Here is a 23428-nt window from a genome sequence, read left to right as displayed (position 1 = left end):
TTCGGTAGAGTCTGACTTCCTTTAGTAGTATTTTAATGTACCAGTTCTTAAACTTGTTCAAAACCCTTTAATAATGCATTTTGTTTATTTTTGTGATAACTAGTGTTCCATGCTGGATGAAAGAGTTCTTCATGTTTACTTATTTCACTTGAGTTTGAAAGAATGTCCGTTCTTACTTAAGTTTGAAAGACTGTCCCTTCATCTAGCTTTGTCACAGTTGGAAAGGAAATGGAAAAGAGATGCTTCTCTCTGGTGCAAGGCCCTAAACCAGCCTGGCCTACAGCAGGCACTGGACACTGAATAAAGATGACCTATAACGCGTATCAGTCTGTGTTGCACATCTTCCTCCTCCGCTTTTTTCTCCTAACTTTCTCAACGACTAACCTGGTTGCTTATTCTACCATTATGTCCTTGTTTTGACTCTCTGATCTGTACGTGTTCACCTCCTGGTTATGAACTCTTCCATCATCTCTCCTTTTTTTGACACTGACCCTGGAGACCGTCTTGGGACACAGATCATCTGACCTAACCTAGTCACTGGTGTTTTTCTACCTAACGTGCATGATTTCCTTCACCAGTTCCAACGCCCTCCCCATACAACCAACATACTTCAGTCTTTCAGATGAAATTCTACAAATATTCACTTTATCCAAGTCACTCATTATTTTATGAATTGCAAACTTGAATTCTTATGATTTATCTAGTAACTCAGATTCAAAAAATGTCACATAGGAGCTGAAAATGAGGCAAGCAAAGGTACACTGCATGCCTTTATCGTCTAAACCAGGTGACAGCCCAGTCAAGCTGTACAATCCTGGGAATGTACAAATGAAACAAAACCACGCGGGTGGGGGATAGGAGCAGGGGCTCCTCTGTATTTGATGGGCGTGGCGAGTTGACTGGGGATTTACCAGTTTACCAGATTCCCAGCACATACATGAACTTTCAAGGAGTCAATTCACTTGTTGTTTTTCCTTTTCAAGTAAGGTGATATTACAACTTCTCTTTCTCAAATGTAATTATAATTTTGTCCAGTCCTTTCCTAGGAAATCATGTTATAGGTCCATTCCGCATCATTAAATCCATAGACTTCGCTCTCCCCTGTAGCTGTGGCACAAATGGCCAAAGCCATCACAAGCAGAAGCTGAGCATCGAAGCACACATGTGTGTATCCTCTGTGTACCGTCTGTATGGAGCACCAGAGTCCTTTCCTTATTCTTTCATTCAATAGCTTTTTTTATTGAGGACCTATTATGTGTTCTAGACACTGAAAATCCAACAGAGAATAAAGCAGTTTATAAAGTTTTCCCTGTACAATTTATATTCTTGGGGGAGACAATAAATAAGAAAAAGAAACCGTGCAGTATATTAAGGATAAATGCTAAAGATAAAATACAGGAAAAAGAGATAGGGAGACCAGGCAAGACATCACAGGTGCCATTTGCTCAAAAGTCTAAAGGAAGAGAGAAAGGCAGCCTGGAGGATCTCAAGCAGAAGAGCATCCCTGGCCAGGAGAACAGAAAGGACCAAGGTCCTGCGAGGCCGTTGTGTCCGGAGAAGTGTGAGAAAAGAGAGAGCAAAAGAGCTGGGGGGTAGGATAGACCAAGTACTGACTTCTGGGTCATGGTTGGGACTTTGGATTTTCTTCTGAGTTAAAATGAGAAATAGATGCTGTGTTTCGAGGAGCATGCTGTTTATGTTTTGAGAAGATTACGCTGCCTGCTGTGCTGATAACAATGCAAGGGTGTCATGACAAAAGCAGAGGCCAGTGGCAGCAACCTAGGTGAGACATGCTGCTAGTGGCTGGGACCAGGGTGGTGGCAGGGGAGGAGTGAGTTGGAGTCAGAGTCTGGATACACTCTGAAGGTAGAACCAAAAGGATTTTCTGGCCCACCACGTGTAAAGTGTGAGAGAAAGGGAGGAGTTGAGGATGACTCCAAGATTTTTTTGACCCACGTAGGCATCCTACCAGGTCTTCTCAAATGTTCAAAGACTTTCTGATTTTCCCAGGAGTTTAGTAAGCATTTCTACATAATAATAGTAATAATAATGTTAGATCTTATCCAAATGAATAGTGCTTTATAATTTTCAAATTATCAAAGCTTTATTTGCTATGTTAGGCTGTTTGTTTCTTTGTTTTCTTGATTTATTTATACATGTGCACATATATATATTTGCTGATTATAATTTTTCTCTATATCTGTTTCCACTTGCAAAATTTTTTCTCTTACCTAAAGAATACCAAGACCCATTGCGTTATTTTAGGAGAGATGCTGATAGCTTGAGCCAGGGTGATGGTGGGGCTGGCAGGGGTTTGGGGGGCAGCGGGAACAGTGAGAAGGGGTCAGAGTCTGTATATATTCTGAAAGCAGAACTAAAAGGATTCTCTGGCAGGCCCGATGGGACATATGAGAGAAAGGAGAAGTGAAGAATATAAATTGTCCTAGTGTGTTAATGATAAATATCTTTTTATCACTGATGAGAATGAAGAATGTTAGGTGATATCATTACTTTGTGTGTGACTCATTCAGCAATGATTATCTAGTGCCCTCAGTGCTAGAGACACCTCAATGAACAAGATGGGCAGAAATCCCAGTTCTCAAGGAGCTTACATTTTAGAGTACAGAAATACTTTGTGTATATATATATATATATATATATATATATATATATATATATATATATATGATGTCAGGTGACAGTAAGTGAGGGGTCGGGGGACAAGAAAGGAGGATAGACAATCCAGGAGACTTTATATGTAGTTAATTCTTAGAACTTCTTAACTAATGTATGGGATTTTTTTCCTATGTCTATTTCTAGTTAACAGCTTGATACTGGGAAATGCATTCATTTTATCAATTTGACTACCAATAAAATAGAATATGGGTTACATAGTATTTCTAGGTTCTTCAGAGTATTAGAAGAATTAAGAATGGTGCCCTTGAGCACTTCAACAGTGTTCCCCAAGGGGATAACAGAATACTTTAATACTGGGTGGTATACTTGGTCAGACAGTAGTCATTGCAGGCAACTGGGTTTAGACATCTACTTACCGTCACCTCTATTTAACCTACTCAGTTTGTCCTCATTAGGGCTCTTCACTTAGAACACCATTATAGCAATCATATACTGTATTTTTAGCATCTTATATAAATTTCCCCACAAATGCCCGTTATATAACCAGCTCCCCTCCCCCCCAGGCTCTCCTCCAGCCTCTCACAGATTTATATAAGGGGCGAGGAGGGGCGTATGGGGGGGATCCCTATCCAGTGACTGCAAATGTTCGTGTCCCAGAGATGGTTCTCCCTCCTCTGGACAGGGCTGGGCGTGCACCACCCAAGTGTGCTTCTGATCCCTCTTCTCAGCAGCCTTCACCTTCTGCTGTTATATTTTCATCAGGTGTCACATTGCTGTGTTCCTGTGTCTGGGAGACTCTCTGCCTCCTCTCACTGTGTTCAAACCAACCCCTAGGACTCAGCTCCAGAGGCAGAAGGCACCTGAAAGAGAGTTCCACTTCTAGCATTTTTCAGATGGCAAACGAGGCTCAGCAAGGCCAGGGGATTTCCTCCCGGATATAGAGGCATAGACGCGGTCAAGACCAGGTCTCTGGATTCCCTTTCTAGTATGACTTCTATTAAAGCAGCATCTTCTCAGGTCTAAGAGTCCTCGTGTATGTAAAACGAGGGGTATGCAAGGTGGCTGTAAAGTCCCTTCCATCTGTACCTTATGTACTGATACGCTATTATTGGGTATGTACTGATTGTTTCATTTTAGAATTCACTGTTCTCAATGCATTGACTAGAATGTTACCAACTGAAATGAATCAGGAAGAGGACATAATTTTGCTTGGCTCTTTTAAGCTTAAATTCAATTTCTGTTTTTTTAATGGTAAGAATGTGAGGAAAGAAATGGTAAATTCACCCACAGTAAAAAAAAAAAGAAAAAGAAAAAGGGGTTCAAATACACACCTTCAGGTGATTTGTGCAGAGGAAAAGCACTATGTTACGTGATTCTTAAATAGTTTATCTAACTATACCAGGAAAAGTCTCCTTCTGGTGCAGTGGGGCGGGGGAAGGCAGGGATACGCAGGGAATGATGGTGATAAGCATTTTCCAAATTAGGAAATAGATATGCTTTTCTTCTTACTCTCTTACATAACTGATCTATTTTAGAAGACAACACAAAAAAACTGAAATGAAATACAAATCTCATGATTTTACTACTTTGTTAGCAAAGACAGAAGTAACGCTGGAAGGGAAAGAGAGGAGAGTTTCACCCCATCCTATTCCTCTTGGCCCGGAGGATTTTTTTTTTTTTTTTTTTCCACAGGATTCCCTCTCCTCCATGGCAGCCTGCTGGGTGAGTCAGAGACCAAAGTCCAAATTTTAGAAAATGAATGAAGAAAGATACTAATTTTCTCTCCTCTGAATTTAAAAAGCAGTCGCATCAAAGTACATCTCCTCTTTTGGTGGCATAGCATGACAGACAAGTGACCGGTCTTAGAGTCAGTGATCGTTTTGCCCCAGACTTCCTGATTCAGAGGGAAATTGTGCTGCACACAAAGGCCACAGAGGCAGTACAACCTCTTACATAAATAAGTTACATAAATGAGAACCAGTTACGTAAATGTATAAACGAGCAAACAGGAATTATAACCATTCACAAATGCCAAGGAGAACACGGCAAGATTCCTCCTACAGTCCCATTTTTCCCCCTTCACATTATCATAATTGTACTATTTTATTTCACACCAGAATCAGATATGGCTATTTGTCACATTTATTGGGGAAAGAAATTCCAAAGGATAAATGATGCTTCATATTATTTTCTGAACCATATATTTTACTTTTGGGGGAAATTCCCTAATAAAACCTGATTTGAACTATACTTGATAAGAAACATAAGCATGTTTATCAACTTATACTTTTTTTGTGTAATCATGAACACATGTATTCATTACTATTGTACATTTTGCAAGCGGCTCTTAGGATAGGAATACATCACAAAAGTAAATGTCCATGGGCATATGGATATTTGTTTTACTACTTATGGTTTCAAGTTTCAGATGAGTATGTGGGCATCTGACTAATGTCATTCTTCTGTTTATGGAGGGAAGGCAGTGATTCAGGGGTCTAGAATTAGATTCAAGGTTGTGCTTGTGAATCAATCCCAATACACCACACTTCAGATGATTAGGAGTTGCTCCTTGGGTCTCAGCTGGCAATCTGTTTCAGGTTCAATGTGGATGTTGTCTTGGGGGCAGTGTATCTACGTCTCTGAAGTCGTGAGATTTGCTAATTATGTAGTAGAAACACATGTAACTCAAAGCAGTTTTGAGCCTAACTGCCTGTTCTCTGTAAAGAGGGATGTTGATTAAACGTTAGCCAGTTTCATACATAGTATGCTCAGGTTGAGTCCCTTTAGCTCCGTTTTGAAAATCTCATGTGAAATATTTTTATCTAAGATCTAATAATAGTGGAATGCGAGTAAAGTGATCTTAAAACGTTTGTATATTATTAGCTGTGTGATTTTGGGCAAATAACTTTCCCTCTCTGGGCCATTGTTTCTAACCATTTGAAAAAGGACAGCATTAACAATCTAGTACCTTATAATCAAATCTATAAATATTTTCAACGGAGAGCTTTAAACCCGCTACCACCAAGTTTAAAGGAAATATAACCCATTATACAAAAACCAGATCATTTTCCTTCTCTTCTGTGGGCAAAACTGCAGACCTTGCTTGGGTTGCAGTGATATGACTTTCCTGTGAAAAAGCATTCACCTGGTGTTTTCTCTTTAAAAATGCCAAATATAGGCCTTAGCCAGCTGTTGGGCAGTAAATGAGATGTGGAGAGGAACCTGTGGGCCTCCTCCCTCGAGATGGTGGGGGGGGGCGGGGTTAAACCAGAAAAGCAGCAGTAATTTGGCACCAGGGAAAACTGTCTTACACTCTGGAGGGAGTCGCGTCAGGTAGGTGAGTAGAGTTATTTTGTTCCTAAAGTTGACCTACGCTAGACTTGGGGAGTCACAAAGTCATCAGACTGACTTTGCGCGTTCCTAAGCCCTCTGCCTCTACGTGTCCATCTGTAACTTGGGCATAAACCAGAGAAAACGCAGATGAGCACCTACACTACACCGGGAGGCTCCCAGGGGCCAGGAAGAGGGGGCGGGTCCCCACTCAGGTGGGCGTTTATGTCCGGGAAGGGTGGGCAGTTTGGGCCTCAGTCCCGCGAAGCCTGCTGCCCGGCAGGAGAGCACCCACGAAGCAGGGAGTAGGGGAGAGTCCGCGGCAGGTGCGGGGTCGTCCGACGGAGATACCAGTGGGGCGAGGGAGGTCTGGGCTCCTTCGGGCTTTGTTCGGTTACAAGCCAGGCCCTTCTTCCGGAGAAGCCAATTAGATCCCCGGTGGGAGATCATCTGACCTCGCGTCTCCCGCCAGGAGGGGCTTCGGGAGGGGCTGGACAGGCGGTAGGATCCTCGGGGACCCGGTCGCGGGGCGGGGGTTGGGGGGGGAGAGTGCGGGGGAGTCCCGGGCGCCTCCGCGCAGCCCGGTCCCGCCCCGCCCGCGCCCGCCAGGCCCCGCCCCCGGGGCTTCCCGGGCGCGCGCCGCCCCGCTGTGTCCGCGCGCCACGCCCCCCTGCTCGCGGGCCGCGTGCGGAGCCGCGCGCCCCGGAGGCTCCGGGACCGTGGCGGCGGGCGGCGGCGGCGGAGCAACCCTTTGTGGGCCATGTCTTCTCCGGTCGTAGCGAGGAGCTCCCAGGGAGAGAGCCAGGAGGCGGATCCCCGGCCGCGGAGCCGGGGCCGGTTCTGGGAAGTGGGCGGCGGCGGCGACCGGCTGGAGCGCGCGGCCGCGGAGTCGGAGCGCTGGGAGCTGCTGCTCCGCCGGGGCGAGCTGCTGGCGCTGGGCGGCCACCTGAAGGGAGCGCTGGAGGCGTACGCGGCGGCGCTGCGCCGCGGGGCCCCGGTCAGGCCCGAGTGCCTCGGTACCCTGGTGGACTGCCTGGTGTTCAACTACCGGCTCCGCCACGGGCTGGGCTGGAGCGCGACCCCGGCGGAGGGCGCCCACCCCGGCGCCGGCGGGCTGCTCAGCTGCCTGGGCTGCCGGGGCTTCCTGAGCGAGCCGGTGACCGTGGCCTGTGGCCACAGCTACTGCCGCCGCTGCCTGCGGAGAGAGCTCCGCGCCCGCTGTCGCCTCTGCCGGGACCGGCTGCCGCCCGCCGCGGCCGCTGATGCTGAGGGGACCTCCCCGCGGCCGCCGCCTCTGGCCGCCGCCATCGCTGCCTCGGGCTTCAGGACCAGCGTCGTTCTCAACCACCTGGCCGAAAAGTGGTTCCCGGGCGAGCGGGAGAGAGCCCGGGCGGCCGGGCGTCTCGGGGAGCTGCTGCACCAGGGGCGCTACCGGGAGGCCCTGGCCGCCGCCTGCGAGGAACTGCGAACAGGTGACCGCGCGGGCCCCGCGACCCCACCCTCCTTTCCCCGACGGGCGGGCGGCCACGAACTCGTCTACGCCCCCGGGAGGCTTCCCGAGGCCGGCTGCCTCTCGTGGGTCGGGTCTCGGGGTCCTGGAGGGTGTGGGAGGGGGCGGCGCCCCAGGGTGCTTCGGTCACAGTGGGGATCGCCCTCGAGCCGACTGTGACGCGGCGCGGGGTTCCCTCCGCTGCGGCCTGGCGCTGTGGCGGGCGCGCCCGGAGTGGAGCGGAGCGGCGCGGCGCGGGTGGCCGGGCGAGGCCGCCCGAGCGCGGGATGGGGAGGGAGTTGGGCGAGCCTGAGCGGCTGTTCTTTTCCTGCCGCGCTCTTTCCGGTAATTGGCCGCTCGGGCCGGGTCCGCCACGGGGAGACGCCAGCCGGGGCGGGGAGAGGATCCCCAGACGAGGCTGGGTGTGCAACGTATACCTTGGTCTCCCACAAAAGTCACCGGGGCAATTGGAAACCGCTGGAGGCAGAATTGCATAAGCGGGGGGCGGGGGGCGTTGTGTAACGGATGACGTCCGGTGGGCGTGGCAGGAGCTCGGCGCCCGCACCCCGCACCCGGAGGCCCCGTGGGCCGCCGGGCTGCGGAGGTGCTCCGGGTTGTTCCAGTCTTAGCTGAAAATGCCTGCCGACCTGGTTCCTCTTGATGATTTCCCCCTGTGTGTGTCAGGGCGTGCTTATTTCAGAAGCACACGTGTGCTTACTTTCGAAAACACCTAGTTCACGGTAAAGATAAAGAGTCAGCCTCTGATCGAGTTCGTTGCCACGCTTGTTTCCCTTTCCACTCTTGATCAAGCTGTGGGGAAAAGGCCTTGAAGATCTTTTGTCTGTTTCTTCGCCTCCAAGAAGCAGTTTCGGCCTCCTAACTTAGGCTAGCACTTTTCTTTTTGGGCTGTGGAAAGGGACGTTGCCGGAGTTAGTTCGCTGTGTAAAATTAAGAGTTGTTCTTTAATTCGGTGGTTTTCTACCAGGCGGATTTTACTGCCCGCCCCCCAGCCCCAGGGGACATTATCTGGGGCAATATCTAGGGAGATTTCTGGTTGCCACCCCATGTGGGAGTGGTGCTGGTGTATCTAGTGGGTAGAGGCCGGCGATGCTGCTCAACATCCGGCGATGCACGGGACAATCTCCCACACAAAGATCAGGCCCCAAATGTCAATTTTGTCACTGTTAAGCCTTGTGTTAAGTAAGGATGTTTCAAGACTAAGGTCTGTACAGGCATGGAATAACACTTGGGGAAATAATCCCCAAGAAAACAGACTTCCAGAATATAAACTGATGCTAAGTATGAGGTGCATTTATAAACTGTAACAAAGTATCTTGTTGTAGGTCTTTTACACTAAGTGCCCAGTCACTTTGAGCTAGTTAACTGTGTTGAGCTGTTTAATACCTTTAGAGTTCAAAGCACAAACTTGGCATATTTTCAGTATCTTTATGGGAGTAGCAGTTATAAAATAGAATGATAGATCCAAAACAAAAGAGAACTATTTGGAATGCAAAATTCCAATACAACTCAGCCTCTCTGGGTGAATAGAGTATGAATGGTGAAGTACAGACCATCTAGGACATGGTCCTCCTTTTTTTTTTTATTTATTTATTTATTTTTGGCTGTACTGGGTCTTTGTTGCTGCGCGCGGGCTTTCTCTAGTTGCGGCGAGCGGGGGCCACTCCTCGCTGCGGTGCGCGGGCTTCTCACTGCGGTGGCTTCTCTTGTTGCGGAGCATGGGCTCTAGGCATGCAGGCTTCAGTAGCTGTGACACGTGGGCTCAGTAGTTGTGGCTCGCGGGCTCTAGAGCGCAGGCTCAGTAGTTGTGGTACACGGGTTTGGTTGCTCCGCGGCATGTGGGATCTTCCCGGACCAGGGCTCGAACCCGTGTCCCCTGCATTGGCAGGTGGATTCTTAACCACTGCACCACCAAGGAAGCCTGGTCCTCATTTTTTAAATGAAGCAGAAGCTGCAGCAGTGAAATAACTTGTCCACAGTCACACACAGCCAGCTGATTGTGGAGGCAACACCATGTCCTCCATTCCTCCTAAATGTTGAACCAGGGTTCATCCTACCGGTATAACTCATCCAATGAAAATGTTTAACATAAATTTCCAAGGAATTTTTTTGTCACTAGTGTAAAATAAAGGATGAAACTTACTGACAGCCCTGTTCAGTATTAACTCCCACTGATTTAGTGGTTTGACCTCTTAAATTAGGCATTTCGTAAGAATTCAGGTCCTAATCCATGGAAGAACACGGAGTACATTTACTAATTAAGATTTAGCTTAATGTTCTATGACCAATAATCTTTTAATTAAAGAAGATTTGGGGCCTGGAGTTGAGGATATTATTTTTAACAGAAAAAGACTGAAAGATCTATTCTTTCTCCTTTTTTCAGTTTGCATAGCCTGCATGTGGGAATTCTGTCCACTCAGCTGCTTAATTCTACTTTAGCAGGACTAGAACCCAAGTCTCCTGACTTTCACCTCATCAGTCTGTTTTCCCCTCATTTTTAGGTCTTTCAAAAATCATTAATTCCATAATCAAAAATGTGTCTGAATGGTACTAATGAGGATAACTTTTTTCATCCTTTGAATTTTTAGTGCAAAGTAGGAGGGAAAAAATCTTAGAGCTAACAAATTATAGTTGGTAAAGTACAGATATTATGTATTTAACAGTTTATGGGCATAAATAAAAAAGGTTTAGTAGAGTTGTAAATGTACTTGTAGAGTTAAGCTTTAAATTTTTGAGAGCCAGGCATTTGAAATGTATTTATATAATTATACAGATGTAGTTACTTAAGATACTTTCATTATTGTTAACAATGGAAAAAGACCTTCACTATAATTTCTTCGTATAATTCTTACAATGAAACAAATACTATTAACTAGAAAAAATAATCTAGTCTACAGTTAGCCCACACACATCCAAATTTAATCCCTGTCAACAAGAAAGGAAAGTTAGAAAACCATTGCCAAAATCAGAACGTTCCCATTGAGATTACATAAGTTTCTGTTGAACTGAAATATATTTAGATAACATTTAATCCATTGATCTTTTGGTATTAACTCTCAGATGTTTCATAACTTTGTCTTTTTAGTATTCAAGGATATTATGTAAGTCTTTTCTGCATTGAACCTTTATACTTAAGAGTCTTTTGAAATAATGCAACTTTGCTGTGCTCTTTTATTTTTTTTCAATAAAGATTTTTTCCCTTTTTGTTTTTATTATCTTATTTTTGGCTGTGTTGGGTCTTCGTTGCTGCGCGCAGGCTTTCTCTAGTTGCGGCAAACAGAGGCTAACTCTTCACTGTGGTGCGCCGGCTTCTCATTGCAGTGGCTTCTCTTGCGAAGCATTGGCTCTAGGCGTGCGGGCTTCAGTAGTTGTGGGCTTCAGTGGTTGTAGCACATGGGCTTAGTTGCTCCACGGCATGTGGGATCTTCCCGGAACAGGGATCAAACCCGTGTCCCCTGCATTGGCAGGTGGATTCTTAACCACTGTGCCACCAGGGAAGTCCCTCTTCCTTTTATTTTTAATGAATTTTTACCCTGACTTGCCATTCTCCCCCCCAAAAGAACACCAACAGAACAGTATAATTTACAGTTTGAACTGGTTAAAAAAAAATAAAAGTCGTAAGGAGGAGAATATTTTATTTGAAATACTTGGAGAAGGAAGGTTTTGTTTTGAATATTAATTATGTAGTCCTTGACTATTACCAAGTATTTTTAAATTCTTTGTCATTTCATTGTCATAAAGAATCCTGTGGAGTACCATTATCCTCAGAGGGAAATTGAGACACATAGGGTTAGAGAATGCAGTACAGCCTAGTAGTTAGAGCTGTGCATGCTGGTGTCTGATGACCTGGGTTTGAATCACAGCGCGGCATCCACCTGCTCTCTGGCCTTGGGCCTGTGTTTGACCTCCCTGTTTTGCTTTCCTTATCTGAAAAGTGAAAATAGTGTCTACCTCATAGAAAGATAGCAACCATAACAACAGCCTAGGGCTGTTGTGAGAATTAAGAGTCAAAACAGGTGAAGTGCTTTGAATGGTGCCTGATGGATAAATACTCAGTAAAAATTAAAATATTTTTAAAATGTAAAATTTGTGCTCCAGCAAGAAGGTGATTTAGCTAAAATTGAAATCTAAATCTTATAATGTCAAGTCCTGCTCTTTTCTCTCTACCACATTAATATTACCAGAGTGAGGGTTAAATCCTGATTCTCGCCTGCATATGTTAATTAGTAGTAACATTTTAGCATACATCAATAAAATATAGACATTGCAAGGCTTTCGTTATAAAAAGATAAGTCAAATTATAGGTAGATACTGAATACATTTAAAGAAAATGTAAAGGGTTTTTAATATCTTAGTCAACTAGGTTAACATGAAGAGATTTGAATTTAATTCATCAGTAAACTTATATATGCCCTAACTTATTCTGCAAAGTACCTGAAACAGTAAACATTGACATTTATATGGTGCTTTATACTTCACTGAGTATTTTCACTTCCATTATCTTAACTGATTCTTACAAAAGATCATGCGAGATAGGAGAGCATGTATTAGTACCCCTAATTCACAGATTAAAGGGCTCCAAGAATTTTAAGTGACTTTTTTTAAGGCAAATAAGTAACCAAATTAGAACTGAAGAAAAGAGCTCCAAGAATTTTAAGAGACTTTTTAAAGGCAAGCAAGCAACTGAGTTGCAACTGAAAGCAGAAATTGGGCATGTGAATATTGCTTCTAAGACTGAAGTTGATTTTAAAAATTAGCATATAAAACATAAATCTTAGGTGTTCTTGCTATTAATTTAACAAGTATTTGTTCAGTGCTTACTGCATACTAGGCATTGTTTTAGATGCTGGAAATACAGAGGTGAGCAAAATCAAGTCCCTGTCCTTATAAAGTTTGTATTTCTTGTTTCTTTTAAAATTGCAGCAAATTGGTATTTACAGTATTGAAAATCACCAGAAAAGGGGCTTATTGCTTAACTGATTTCTAACAAACTGAGCCTATATCCAGTATATCTGTGATTCATCTTTCCTTTAATTCAGAAGTCACTTGAAGGATTTTTGCAGTGCCTCAGGGTTACTATAAAGATCAGTTATAACAGCTTATTCTTATTGTTACAGATGAAAAGGGGGGTATATAAATAACCCTTAAGTGCTGTGTTTTAAATAATTTCCATGTTTTTACTTTTTTTAATTCATCAAATGATGAAAGATTTATCAAAACTCAGTTATCATAGATTTCTCATTATTTTTATATTAACCTTTGGTTTATTCAGAATTGTTTTTCTATTTAGTGGAATATTTCTAAGAGGCTTAGATATATTCAAGTATAATTTTTAACAAATTTGTATAGTATTCTGCCTCTTACATTGTAAAGATACTTTTCAAAATTGTTATGTTTTACTATAGAAGGTGAATGACTTAAGAGAACTATAAAATGCAAGGCAGAAGTTTCTGTTCAGTTTTTTTCTTTGGTAGGATAAGATCATCATTTTCTTTTTTCTTTTTTGCTTCCCCTCCTTTTGTCCAACCTGCGTTACTGATCCCTAAAGATATTTCTCATCCAGCTAAGGTTTATTTGGGTAAAAGAGGTAGAAAATACTTTTCTAATACCTTGTATCAAGAGCTAATCTCATTTATCAATCAGCTTGTTTTGAAATATTTTGTAATATTAACAGTAACTTATTTATTGAACACTCTTGTGCCAGGCACTATGTTAACCGTTAATATGCACTATCTTATTTAGTCCACAAAACAGTCTTAAGATGTAGGTATCGCCAGCATTTTATAGGTGAGGAGACTGAGGTTCAAAGAGTTAGGTAAACTGTCCAAAGTGGATCTGGAGCCAGATCTTCTGAATCCAATGGTTATGATTTTAATTAGTATGCCAGACTACTATTCCTGGACTTTATTAATCAGTCACTAACAACTTGTCAATTGGCAGCTCTTAGTTTAACTGTGATAACCAAGTTCTACCGTACTGAACGTGACAAAGAAATAGAAGCAAAGAAATTTGGTATTTCAGTTAGCCATTGGAATTCCTGAAACAGCTCAACATATAAATATCCAAGAAAAAAGACACTCAAGAGGAATACTTACACATGAACAATCCAAATAGCCAATAAATAGTTTTAAAGGTCAAACTCACTGAAAAAATGCACATTAAAATAATGATGCTGAGTGGCATGGACATATATACACTACCAAACGTAAAATAGATAGCTAGTGGGAAGCAGCCCCATAGCACAGGGAGATCAGCTCGGTGCTTTGTGATCACCTGGAGGGGTGGGATGGGGGGAGGGAGGGAGATGCAAGAGGGAAGAGATATGGAGACATATGTATATGTATAACTGATTCACTTTGTTATAAAGCAGAAACTAACACACCATTGTAAAGCAATTATACTCCAAATAAAGATGCTAAAAAAAAATAATGATGCTATTTTCATTTGTGTTTTCCTAGGAAACAAATACACAGCTTCTGGGCGTGTAAAATAAAGTTTTATAAAAGAAGGGTGAGCAGAATGTATTGAGGACTGTATATCTATATGACTTCCTACACAGTCACTCAACTTTATAGAAAATAAGGAAATAAACTCATATGTAAAAGCTTATAGATATATGTTCATTGCAGTATAGCAAAGAACTATATAGTAATGAATTTTTATATTAGCAAAAATTAGAATAGGGAATTTTTAAATAGATGGTATACATAGTGGAATAGTTTGCAACCATTAAAAATCTTGTGGATATAATTACATTGACAGAAAAAGCAGATTATACACAGTATATATGGTATATTTTATAAAACTGTACATTAAAAATGTAATCTACACAAACATAAAAAGTACAGGTTATATGCCAATACTGGTTATTTCTCAATTCATGAGAGCATGAAGTGAGGAACTTTAGGGGACAGATTTTAATGAATTTCTTTGTGGTGGGAAAAGGATTTTTAATTCTTAATTTTCTGTATTTTTCAAAGTTTAAATATTTTATAACTTCTGTTATTCAAAACAAGTTTCTTGAAGATGAAATAAATGATGTGTACACTCCTATTACTACCCATCACGTACTGGAAAACAGATGAGGAGTCAGCACTCTGGAGAACTCTCCCTCCACAGCCCATGTGGGGCCTTGGACAACTTAAAACTAGTTTCCTCATTGTAGCAGAATTTTATTTCAGTCTTTTTATTTGCCTAATGACTCACAATATTACTGGGTTGAAGAGAAGAGAAAATGAGGGCATGAATTGAGGAGCTCAAGGGGACAGATTTTAATGAATTTCCCCTGGTTCAGCAAACATTTATCAAAGCCAGGATTTGAGGATACAGAGACAGTAAATACTGGAGGGAGCTCAAAAACAGATTTTTAAAATTAAGTAAATGCTGCTCACAAACAGTAAAGGAACACAATCATAATAGCAAACACTTAAAATAGTGCTTAAAATATACCAAGCCCTGTTCTAAGTACTTTGCACACATTAACTCTCTCTCTCTCCCCCTCCCCCTCCTCCTCTCCTCCCTCTCTCCCCCTCTCCCTCCATCCCTCCTTCCCTCTCTCTCCCTCCCTACCTCCCTCCCTCTCCCCCTCTCTCCCTCTCTCTCTCTCTCCCCCTCCCTCCCTCCCCCCCTCCCCTCTCTCCCTCTCCCCTGTTATTAGCATAGAGGCGAACAGCAAGAACTCTGGAGCCAGGCAGCTTGGAGGTAGCATCTAGAATCCACCACTTACGGGCTGTTTGATCTTGGGCAAATTACTTAAACTCTCTGTACTCAGTTTCTTTATCTATAAAAATATGGACCCACATAGGATTGTTCTGAAGGTTGTAAATTATTTAGAACAGTACATAGTTTGTTGTTGTTATCAAATAACTGTATTAGCTGAAAAAAAAATCATCTCACGTAACTTAAATTCTTGCCCTTTGCTTCTTTGTGTATATTTTTGCATTAAAGAAGTGTGCTTAGTGCATCGCACGGGGAGATCAGCTTGGCGCTTTGTGTCCACCTAGAGGGGTGGGATGGGGAGGGTGGGAGGGAGACGCGAGAGGGAGGGGAATACTATACGTATAGCTGATTCACTTTGTTATACAGCAGAAACTAATACAACACTGTAAAGCAATCATACTCCAATAAAGATGTTTTAAAAAAAAAAAAAGTCTGCCTAAAATTAGTTCAGTTCTTCCCTTTGGGGTAGATTATTTTGTGTGTGTGGTACGCGGGCCTCTCACTGTTGTGGCCTCTCCCATTGCGGAGCACAGGCTCCGGACGCGCAGGCTCAGCGGCCATGGCTCACGGGCCTAGCTGCTCCGCGGCATGTGGGATCTTCCCGGACCGGGGCACGAACCCGTGTCCCCTGCATCGGAAGGCGGACTCTCAACCACTGCGCCACCAGGGAAGCCTTAAATTTTTTATTTTATATTGGAGTACAGTTGATTAACAATGTGTTAGTTTCAGGTGTATAGCAAATTGATTCATTTATACATATATCTATGCTTTTTCAAATTCTTTTCCCATTTAGGGTATTATAGAATATTGAGTAGAGTTCCCTGTGCTATATAGTAGGTCCTTGTTGGTAATCTATTTTAAATATAGTAGTGTGTATATGTCAATCCCAAACTCCCAATTTATCCCTCCCCCCACCTTTCCCCTTTGGTAACCATAAGTTTGCTTTCTAAGTCTGATTTCTAAGTTTCTGTTTTGTAAATTAGTTCATTTGTATCATTTTTTTAGATTCCACATATAATTGATATCATATGGTATTTGTCTTTCTCTGACTTCTTTCACTTAGTATGATCATCTCTAGGTCAATCCATGTTGCTGCAAATGGCACTATTTCATTCTTTTTTATAGCTGAGTAGTATTCCATTGTATGTATGTACCACATATTCTTTACTCATTCATCTGTCAGTGGACATTTAGGTTGCTTCCCTGTCCCGGCTGTTGTAAATAGTGCTGCAGTGAACATTGGGGTGTATGTATCGTTTTCTCTGAATATATGCCCAGGAGTGGGATTGCTGGATGGTATGGTAATTCTATTTTTAGTTTTCTGAGGAACGTCCATACTGTTCTCCATAATGGTTGTACCAATTTACATTCCCACCAACAGTGTAGGAGGGTTCCCTTTTCTCCACATCCTCTCCAGCATTTATTGTCTATAGACTTTTTGATGATGGCCATTCTGACTGGTGTGAGGTGATATCTCATTGTAGTTTTCATCTGCATTTCTCTAATAATTAGCCTTTTCATGTGCCTCTGGGCACCTGTATGTCTTCTCTGGAGAACCATCTATTGAGATCTTCTGCCCATTTTTTGATAGGGTTGCTTGTTTTTTTGATATTGAGCTGTATGAGCTGTTCCTAGATTTTGGAGATTAATTCCTTGTCAGTTGTTCATTTGCAAATATTTTCTTCCATTCTGTGGGTTGTCTTTTCATTTTGTTTATGGTTTCCTTTGCTGTGCAAAAGTTTATGAGTTTAATTAGGTCCCATTTGCTTATTTTTGTTTTTATTTCCATTACTCTAGGAGGTGGATCTAAAAAGATACTGCTGCAATTTTCTAAGTTTTATAGTATCAGGTCTTACATTTAGGTCTTTCATCCATTTTGAGTTCATTTTTGTGTATGGTGTTAGAGAGTGTTCTAATTTCATTTTTCTACATGTAGCTGTCCAGTTTTCCCAGCACCATTTATTGAAGAGACTGTCTTTTCTCCATTGTATAGTCTTGCCTCTTTTTCATAGATTAATTGACCATAGGTGGACAAAAACTCACGTTTATAGCTGAGGAAACTGAGGTACAGAGGGGTTTGCCAATTTGCCCCAGTTCACAGCGAGTGAGTGGAGGAGCCAGAAGTTGAACCCAGGCAGTCTGGCTTCCAGCCTCACGCTCTGAATCCTTATGGGATGCTGAGTGGCAGCAGACGCAAAGGAAAGCGTCTTGGAGAAGAGACTGGTGAGCTGAGTCTTACTGGATTAGAAAAAGTTATCCAGACTGAGGGGAGTTGGTTTGAGGTGGTCTCACAAAGAATGATGAGGAAGCTCTGTGAAGAAAGGAGGAGATGTGAGTAGAAAGGCATGCATGGGGCTGAGTGAGCAGCTAGGTCTTGTTGGAGTCAAGTGGGAGGCTCATAATGATGGGAAATAAGGCTGGAGAGGTGGGCAGGACCCAAGCAGGGAGAAACTGGGATGTTGTGCTAAATGCCTATTCATCTGTGGATGGTGGGGATATAGGTAAAACTGGAGGCAGGGGGTGCAGTGAGCAAGCTGCTACAATAGTCTTAATGATATTCTGGAAGCCAAAACTAAGGCGATTAGCAGTAGGATTGGAAGAGACCAGGGATGGATTTGGGAAATATTAGAGGAGATAAAATGGACCATGGTTAAGAGTTTGACTTGGGACGTCAGTGTTACAGAATATAGTGACCAGACACCTTGTTTGGGGGGCGGGGTGTGAGAAGTGTACTGAACTTGAGGAAAAACACAGCAGGCTGTTGGAAATTTGATGCACCTGGAGGTAGAATGAGAAAATTAGATGTGGGATTTAAATCATGCTCAGTACACTTAGCCCAGACCCCATCTTTATACTTCTTCATTTTTCCAACAAATTGAGTCTGTAATGTGCCAGGCACTGCATACCTGCAGCTGTGGACTGAGAGGCAGGCCCGCCTGGTGGCCTATGCAGTGAGGTGACTAGTTCATTCCAGCGTCGGCAGGGCCAGGTAGGAAGCAGACAGTAAATGTTTGTCGCCTGTTTCACACCTGAGTTAATCACACACACGCCAGGCTGATGGCGTTCTTTTTCAGTTGCCTTTTTCGCAAAAGTGGATACGGAGGGCAGACATTCTGTATCCTTAGGATATTCGAAGGGCCCCAATTAGTGCATTTGGCTCTTTTTTTGAATTAAGAAGGATCTGCAGGAAATAAGTGGGGTAGCCCTAATCTCTTTTAAAACATATTGGAGAGTGTGAACTCAATTGATGAGGTGGGGTTTTTCCCACCCAAACAGAGTCATTCAAATGTAGTCCTTTGGGCTTCCCTGGTGGCGCAGTGGTTGAGTCCACCTGCCGATGCAGGGGACACGGCTTCGTGCCCCGGTCCGGGAAGATCCCACATACCGCGGAGGTGCTGGGCCCGTGAGCCATGGCCGCTGAGCCTACGCGTCCAGAGCCTTGCTCTGCCAAGGCAGAGGCCACAACAGTGAGAGGCCCGCGTACCGCAAAAAAAAAAAAAAAAAATGTAGTCCATTGACATTTGAAGTTCTCAATAAAAACATGACCTATGAGGATTTGGGGAGCAAGAGTTTTAAAATATGATCCTCTTCTCGTCTCTTCATGGGGTCCACCTCTTTTCTAATCCCAGTAGACACTAGCTTTCCAGGGAGTCTGGATAGCCTGAGTGCTTCTGTGTTGAGATGAGAGGGGCACAGTCCTTTCTTGCTTCCCTCAGTGGGGAGAAGCGTTGTAGATTGACTGGGTGCTTTAAAGGCGGAGATCTCCTCCTCCCCTTCCCCAGTGCTGCCCTAGAGAAGCTGCGTAAAGGGCACCACTGAGCAGCGAGGCCTTGATCAGAGGGTGCATTACTCACGAGGTCCGAATGTGTACTGCGTCAAGTGTCATGCCATGGGGACTTGCTGTAAAAAAAAAAACATGTGAGAAGATAAAAAGCCCAGTGAGGGATCCGTGTGTGGAGTGGGCTGCTTGTTGTGACCGTGAACCCCCTGTCTCTGGAGGTGCTGGAGCACAGGCGGGGTCCCAAGAATGCTGTTGGAAGCACCCAGCTGTGCACGTCCTGGTCGCCGTCCTCTCCAGCTCAAGGGTTTGGATGCTGCTGTAGTGACTGCTTACTCCTTGGACGGGTCTGGCACACATTGCTCTGTTTCCCGAACTCCAGTTGTGCTTGTGAAATCAGGATCACATGGTGCCATTTCACAAGAAAATAGAATTTTCTAATGAGACTGTAAGCTCCTCGAAGACATGGATAAAGTAAAATCTTTTAAACCCCCTCAGGGTCTAGCTTGGACTCTTCATTCTTGATTGAGTAATCACATGGAGCTTTCAGTTTCTATGCATTTTTGTTCAAAGTTAATGATTTACAATTATATTGCTTTAAGAAACAAAAGATGTAATATGCCACATGTGTCTTTTTCTACTGAGGAAGTAAGAAATATTTTCATGAAATATTAATTTTATTCTTGAAAAATTTTCATTGGTATAAATCTGAGGGAACAATAAAATTTGGGTTCTCAAGTACCAGCAACTGAAAAAGGCCTAATTTAATTGTTTAATCTAGATTTATCTGTAGAAAAGCAATGATTTAAAAACTAGAGTAGGGACTTCCCTAGTGGTGCAGTGGTTAAGAATCTGCCTGCCAGTGCAGGGGACACAGGTTCGAGCCCTGGTCCGGGAAGATCCCACATGCTGCAGAGCAACTAAGCCTGTGCGCCACAACTGCTGAGCCTGCACTCTAGAGCCCACGATCCACAGCTACTGAAGCCCGTGTGCCTAGAGCCCGTGCTCTGCAACAAGAGAAGCCACCACAATGAGACGCCCACACATCGCAAGGAAGAGTAGCCCCCGCTCGCTGCAACTAGAGAAAGCCTGCGTGCAGCAACAAAGACCCAGTGCAGCCAAAAATAAATAATTTAAAAAAAAATCTAGAGTAAATCAGGGAGCTATTAACGAGTTTTCTTTTATTATAGATTTTGTTTTTCAAATGAGGCATTATGGGTCTTTACACCCTTCCCACAATGAATGCTTTGTTTTATAAGCATACATTTTGGAAGCCTCCAAAGATGAATAGCTTTCAAAGAAGACTCAAGTTATGTCATCTGTAGATGTACTGAAAATTAGTTTCTGGCCTAGACTTCAGTTTTACAATCTATGTACCTGTAGTGATTGATTGTAGTATCATAAATGAACCGTCTGAAATTTTGAGTGCAGTTGGATACTAGTTTAGTTTCTCAAGTAGTGATGGAGAACATAGTGAAATTATCAACAAAGTTCTTTTCCCTCAAATATTTGAAATTAAATCTGTCTGGGGACTGTCCAATACTATTTTTGCTAATGGCAGGAATTAAAAATGTTTTTCCTCTTAAAAAAACTGAGTCTTATCAACCCATTTCCTCCAGAAGCAGGATCACTGTGTACTTTCCTAAGACTGTGCCTTGGTCAGTCTTTGTAACTATGGGATCCCATGTGCATTGGTTACACATATGGTCATTTATAAATAGGATTTCAAAACTGGTATAAAAAAGTAAGATTTACCACAAAAAGGCAAATCTTCTAAACATCTAAGACATGAGTCTTTTAAATTTTAACAGAATGACCTATTTTAAGCAAACATTTTCTTAGGGATGATTATTCATATTATAAAAATATTTTCAGTTTTTTTAAAAAGCATAATTTCCTCCACTAAAATAATCTACTCGTAAGGATTTGATATAAATTATAAATCGTAACATACTATTGGGTTGCACCTGTACAGTGCTCGGTTCACTGCCTTTGCTTTGGTGGTTACTGACTAGAATCACTGAGTCAGTTTGTAATCTAGTATGATGTATTTTGTGGGTCATACAATAATCTTTTAAAAATAATCAAACCTTCATAGTATATTTATTTCAGAGCCCAGCGACTTGACTCTGAAAATTTACAGAGCTGAATCATATGCTGGTCTGCGAGAGTTTAAAGCAGCCATAGAAGATTTAAATGCAGTTCTCTTTCAACTGCCAAATTGGCCTGAGGTAAAATTACTGTCTTACATGTGCATACATTTACAAATTTCAACTGCAGGGAATATGCATTCAGTTATGGTTATAAGTTATAATGGAATGGATTGGGTGATTCTTTAAATAAAATATAGAGTTCTAGAAATCTAAGGTCAATATTTTGAGCGGATGAATATCATGACAGTTTTTTAAACTGTAAGAAACCTTTGTCTCCTAACCAAAGAACAACCTGAATTCAAGGCACAGAAAAAAACAGACTTTAATATACAGCATTTCCTCAAAGAGACACAACTGGCCCTATTGCAGAGCTGGATCCAAACTGGTTATCAATGGAGGAGGTTTTATCAACGGAAAGAGAAGGGGTCCTTGTGGCTGAACAGTTGACTGAGGCATTGTGATGGGAACTGGATGATTAGGCTGTGGTTAACTGTGGTAGATGGGGTCAAAGGAGGTTGCCTTGCCCATGCTGTTTTAAAAAAGGACTTGTGGCATGTATATAATATATAATCAGTTTACTAATTCTCCTTTTTATCAAACTGCCAAGGCAAATTAGTCCATCTCCCATATACTTTAAGCTAGAAGTCATTTTTTTATGACTTTTTCCTCCATTCAAAGCTGTGCCTTTGAGGACAGTATAGTAAGGATGCTCTAAAAGTTATAAATTAATAAGGAAAATGATTCAAAATTCCATGATGGCATGACTGGTTAGTACAGGTCCAATGAATGTTAAGAGGGAAAATGATTGTACGGACAGCTTTACAGCTATTAAAAAGGAAGAACCCTCTGGACTTATCACTGAAGGGATAAAATGAGAAATGTGGTTTTGAAGTCACTTTCTGGGCCTCAGCTCCCCTGTAGGTGCCTCTCCAGGGCAGGGTGTAAATATGCCTTTAGAATGCCTGGGCCTCCTCAGTCAGTCAGAGTTTGAAAATGAGTATTTCCAAGCAGACTTTCTTTTGTTTTCCCCTTGATACTGATTTTTTTAAAAAAACAATTCCATCCATAAAAGTCATGTATATGTGCTTTTATTGAAGGTCTACTTCAGGAAAGGAAAAGTCCTCCACGATGCTGGTTTTTTAGGTGATGCCTTACAACTGTTTCTTCAGTGCTTAGCGCTTGATGAAGATTTCGCACCTGCAAAGCTAGAAGTAGAAAAGGTAATCAGTTTACCAACTATAATACTTCAAGGTAGGGCTACGACACAGGTCTTTTTACAAATGCCAGTTAGAATCTTGGGTAAGAACATAAGGAGTGTCCATAAGTCAAATTCAGTAGCAATTTGACAAGTAGTTTTCAGGCTTATATACTTATTAGCATACTGAATTCTTACCGAAATCAAAACATTTCATTCAGAGATAGTTAAATGCATTATTTTTGCCTAGTTAAATTTAGATGTTCTCTAATAGTTTGTTCCATGGGAGCCAGACTAATCATCCTTAATTAAACATTGTTGTCGTGATGTTCCTGCTCAGGAATTTTTATTGGCTTCCTTTGCCTTTCATTTCAGGTCTCAACTTTGCTTGCTTTCCGTGGTTGCCAGTGGTATTGCCCCACTCAGTTTGTTTTGCCTTAATATTCTCAGTACTGCATACATCCCTTTCCAAAGTTTGTTCAGCGATGTGTCAGTAGGTGTTAATTAAAAGGAAAAAGGGAAGGGGGTTCTCCGATCAAATAAATGACTTTGGAAAACATTGGGTCGAACCAAACAGATTTCTTCGGATTTTGTCAAGAGTTTTTGCTTTGCTAGCATGACAACAGCATTCAGCTTTTGCCAGATTTACCCACAGAGCATCTGGGATGACTAGAGTCTTTGAAAAATGTTTTGGGAAAATCTACCCTAATATAATTTCAGTGCCCTGTCATGAGATGCTCCCCTCGATGTCCCCCCAAAGATGCCACATTATTTATTACCTTCGTAGTGTTTCTCAGAGTGTGGCTTTTTTTCAGAATCATCTCGGGTGCCTGGTAAACACAGAGATTCCTGGGCCCTACCACAGACCTTTGGAATTAGAATCTCCGGAATTGGGGCATAGTTTAACAAGCACCTTGGGAGATTCTTATGTACCTTGAAGTATGAGAATTTTGAAATTTTTCTCAGATTCCAAATGCCTTATGAATACAGCTAACATTGCTATATCCTCTATAAGGTTTGTTTGCACGCATGTTCTAGCCCACTGATTTAACAAAAAATGGTTTACTGTTGTGTGTTGTGTGTTTTCTGACTGTTCTCTTTGCTAGAGT

At 42.6% G+C, this 23428-nt stretch overlaps 1 protein-coding gene and 1 long non-coding RNA gene across 2 annotated transcripts in view; one reads left to right on the top strand and one right to left on the bottom strand.

The window, feature by feature from the left end:
- The first annotated feature begins 6644 nt into the window (after positions 1-6644).
- Positions 6645-23428, top strand: part of LONRF1 (LON peptidase N-terminal domain and ring finger 1) — a 45779-nt gene continuing 28995 nt past the window's right edge. The window contains exons 1-3 of the mRNA XM_067721952.1: positions 6645-7439; positions 21084-21202; positions 22222-22344. Coding sequence (XP_067578053.1) covers positions 6728-7439; positions 21084-21202; positions 22222-22344 — 954 coding nt within the window. The 5' untranslated portion in view covers positions 6645-6727. The remainder of the gene's footprint in view (positions 7440-21083; positions 21203-22221; positions 22345-23428) is intronic.
- Positions 22197-23428, bottom strand: part of LOC137216110 (uncharacterized) — a 74809-nt gene continuing 73577 nt past the window's right edge. The window contains exon 3 of the long non-coding RNA XR_010939595.1: positions 22197-22329. This is a non-coding gene — a long non-coding RNA (uncharacterized lncRNA). The remainder of the gene's footprint in view (positions 22330-23428) is intronic.

The sequence above is a fragment of the Pseudorca crassidens genome, chromosome 21, assembly GCF_039906515.1.
Source record: "Pseudorca crassidens isolate mPseCra1 chromosome 21, mPseCra1.hap1, whole genome shotgun sequence".
NCBI lineage: Eukaryota > Metazoa > Chordata > Mammalia > Artiodactyla > Delphinidae > Pseudorca > Pseudorca crassidens.
Note: the sequence above shows the minus strand (reverse complement) of the source record. Positions and strands in the feature narration are given on the sequence as shown.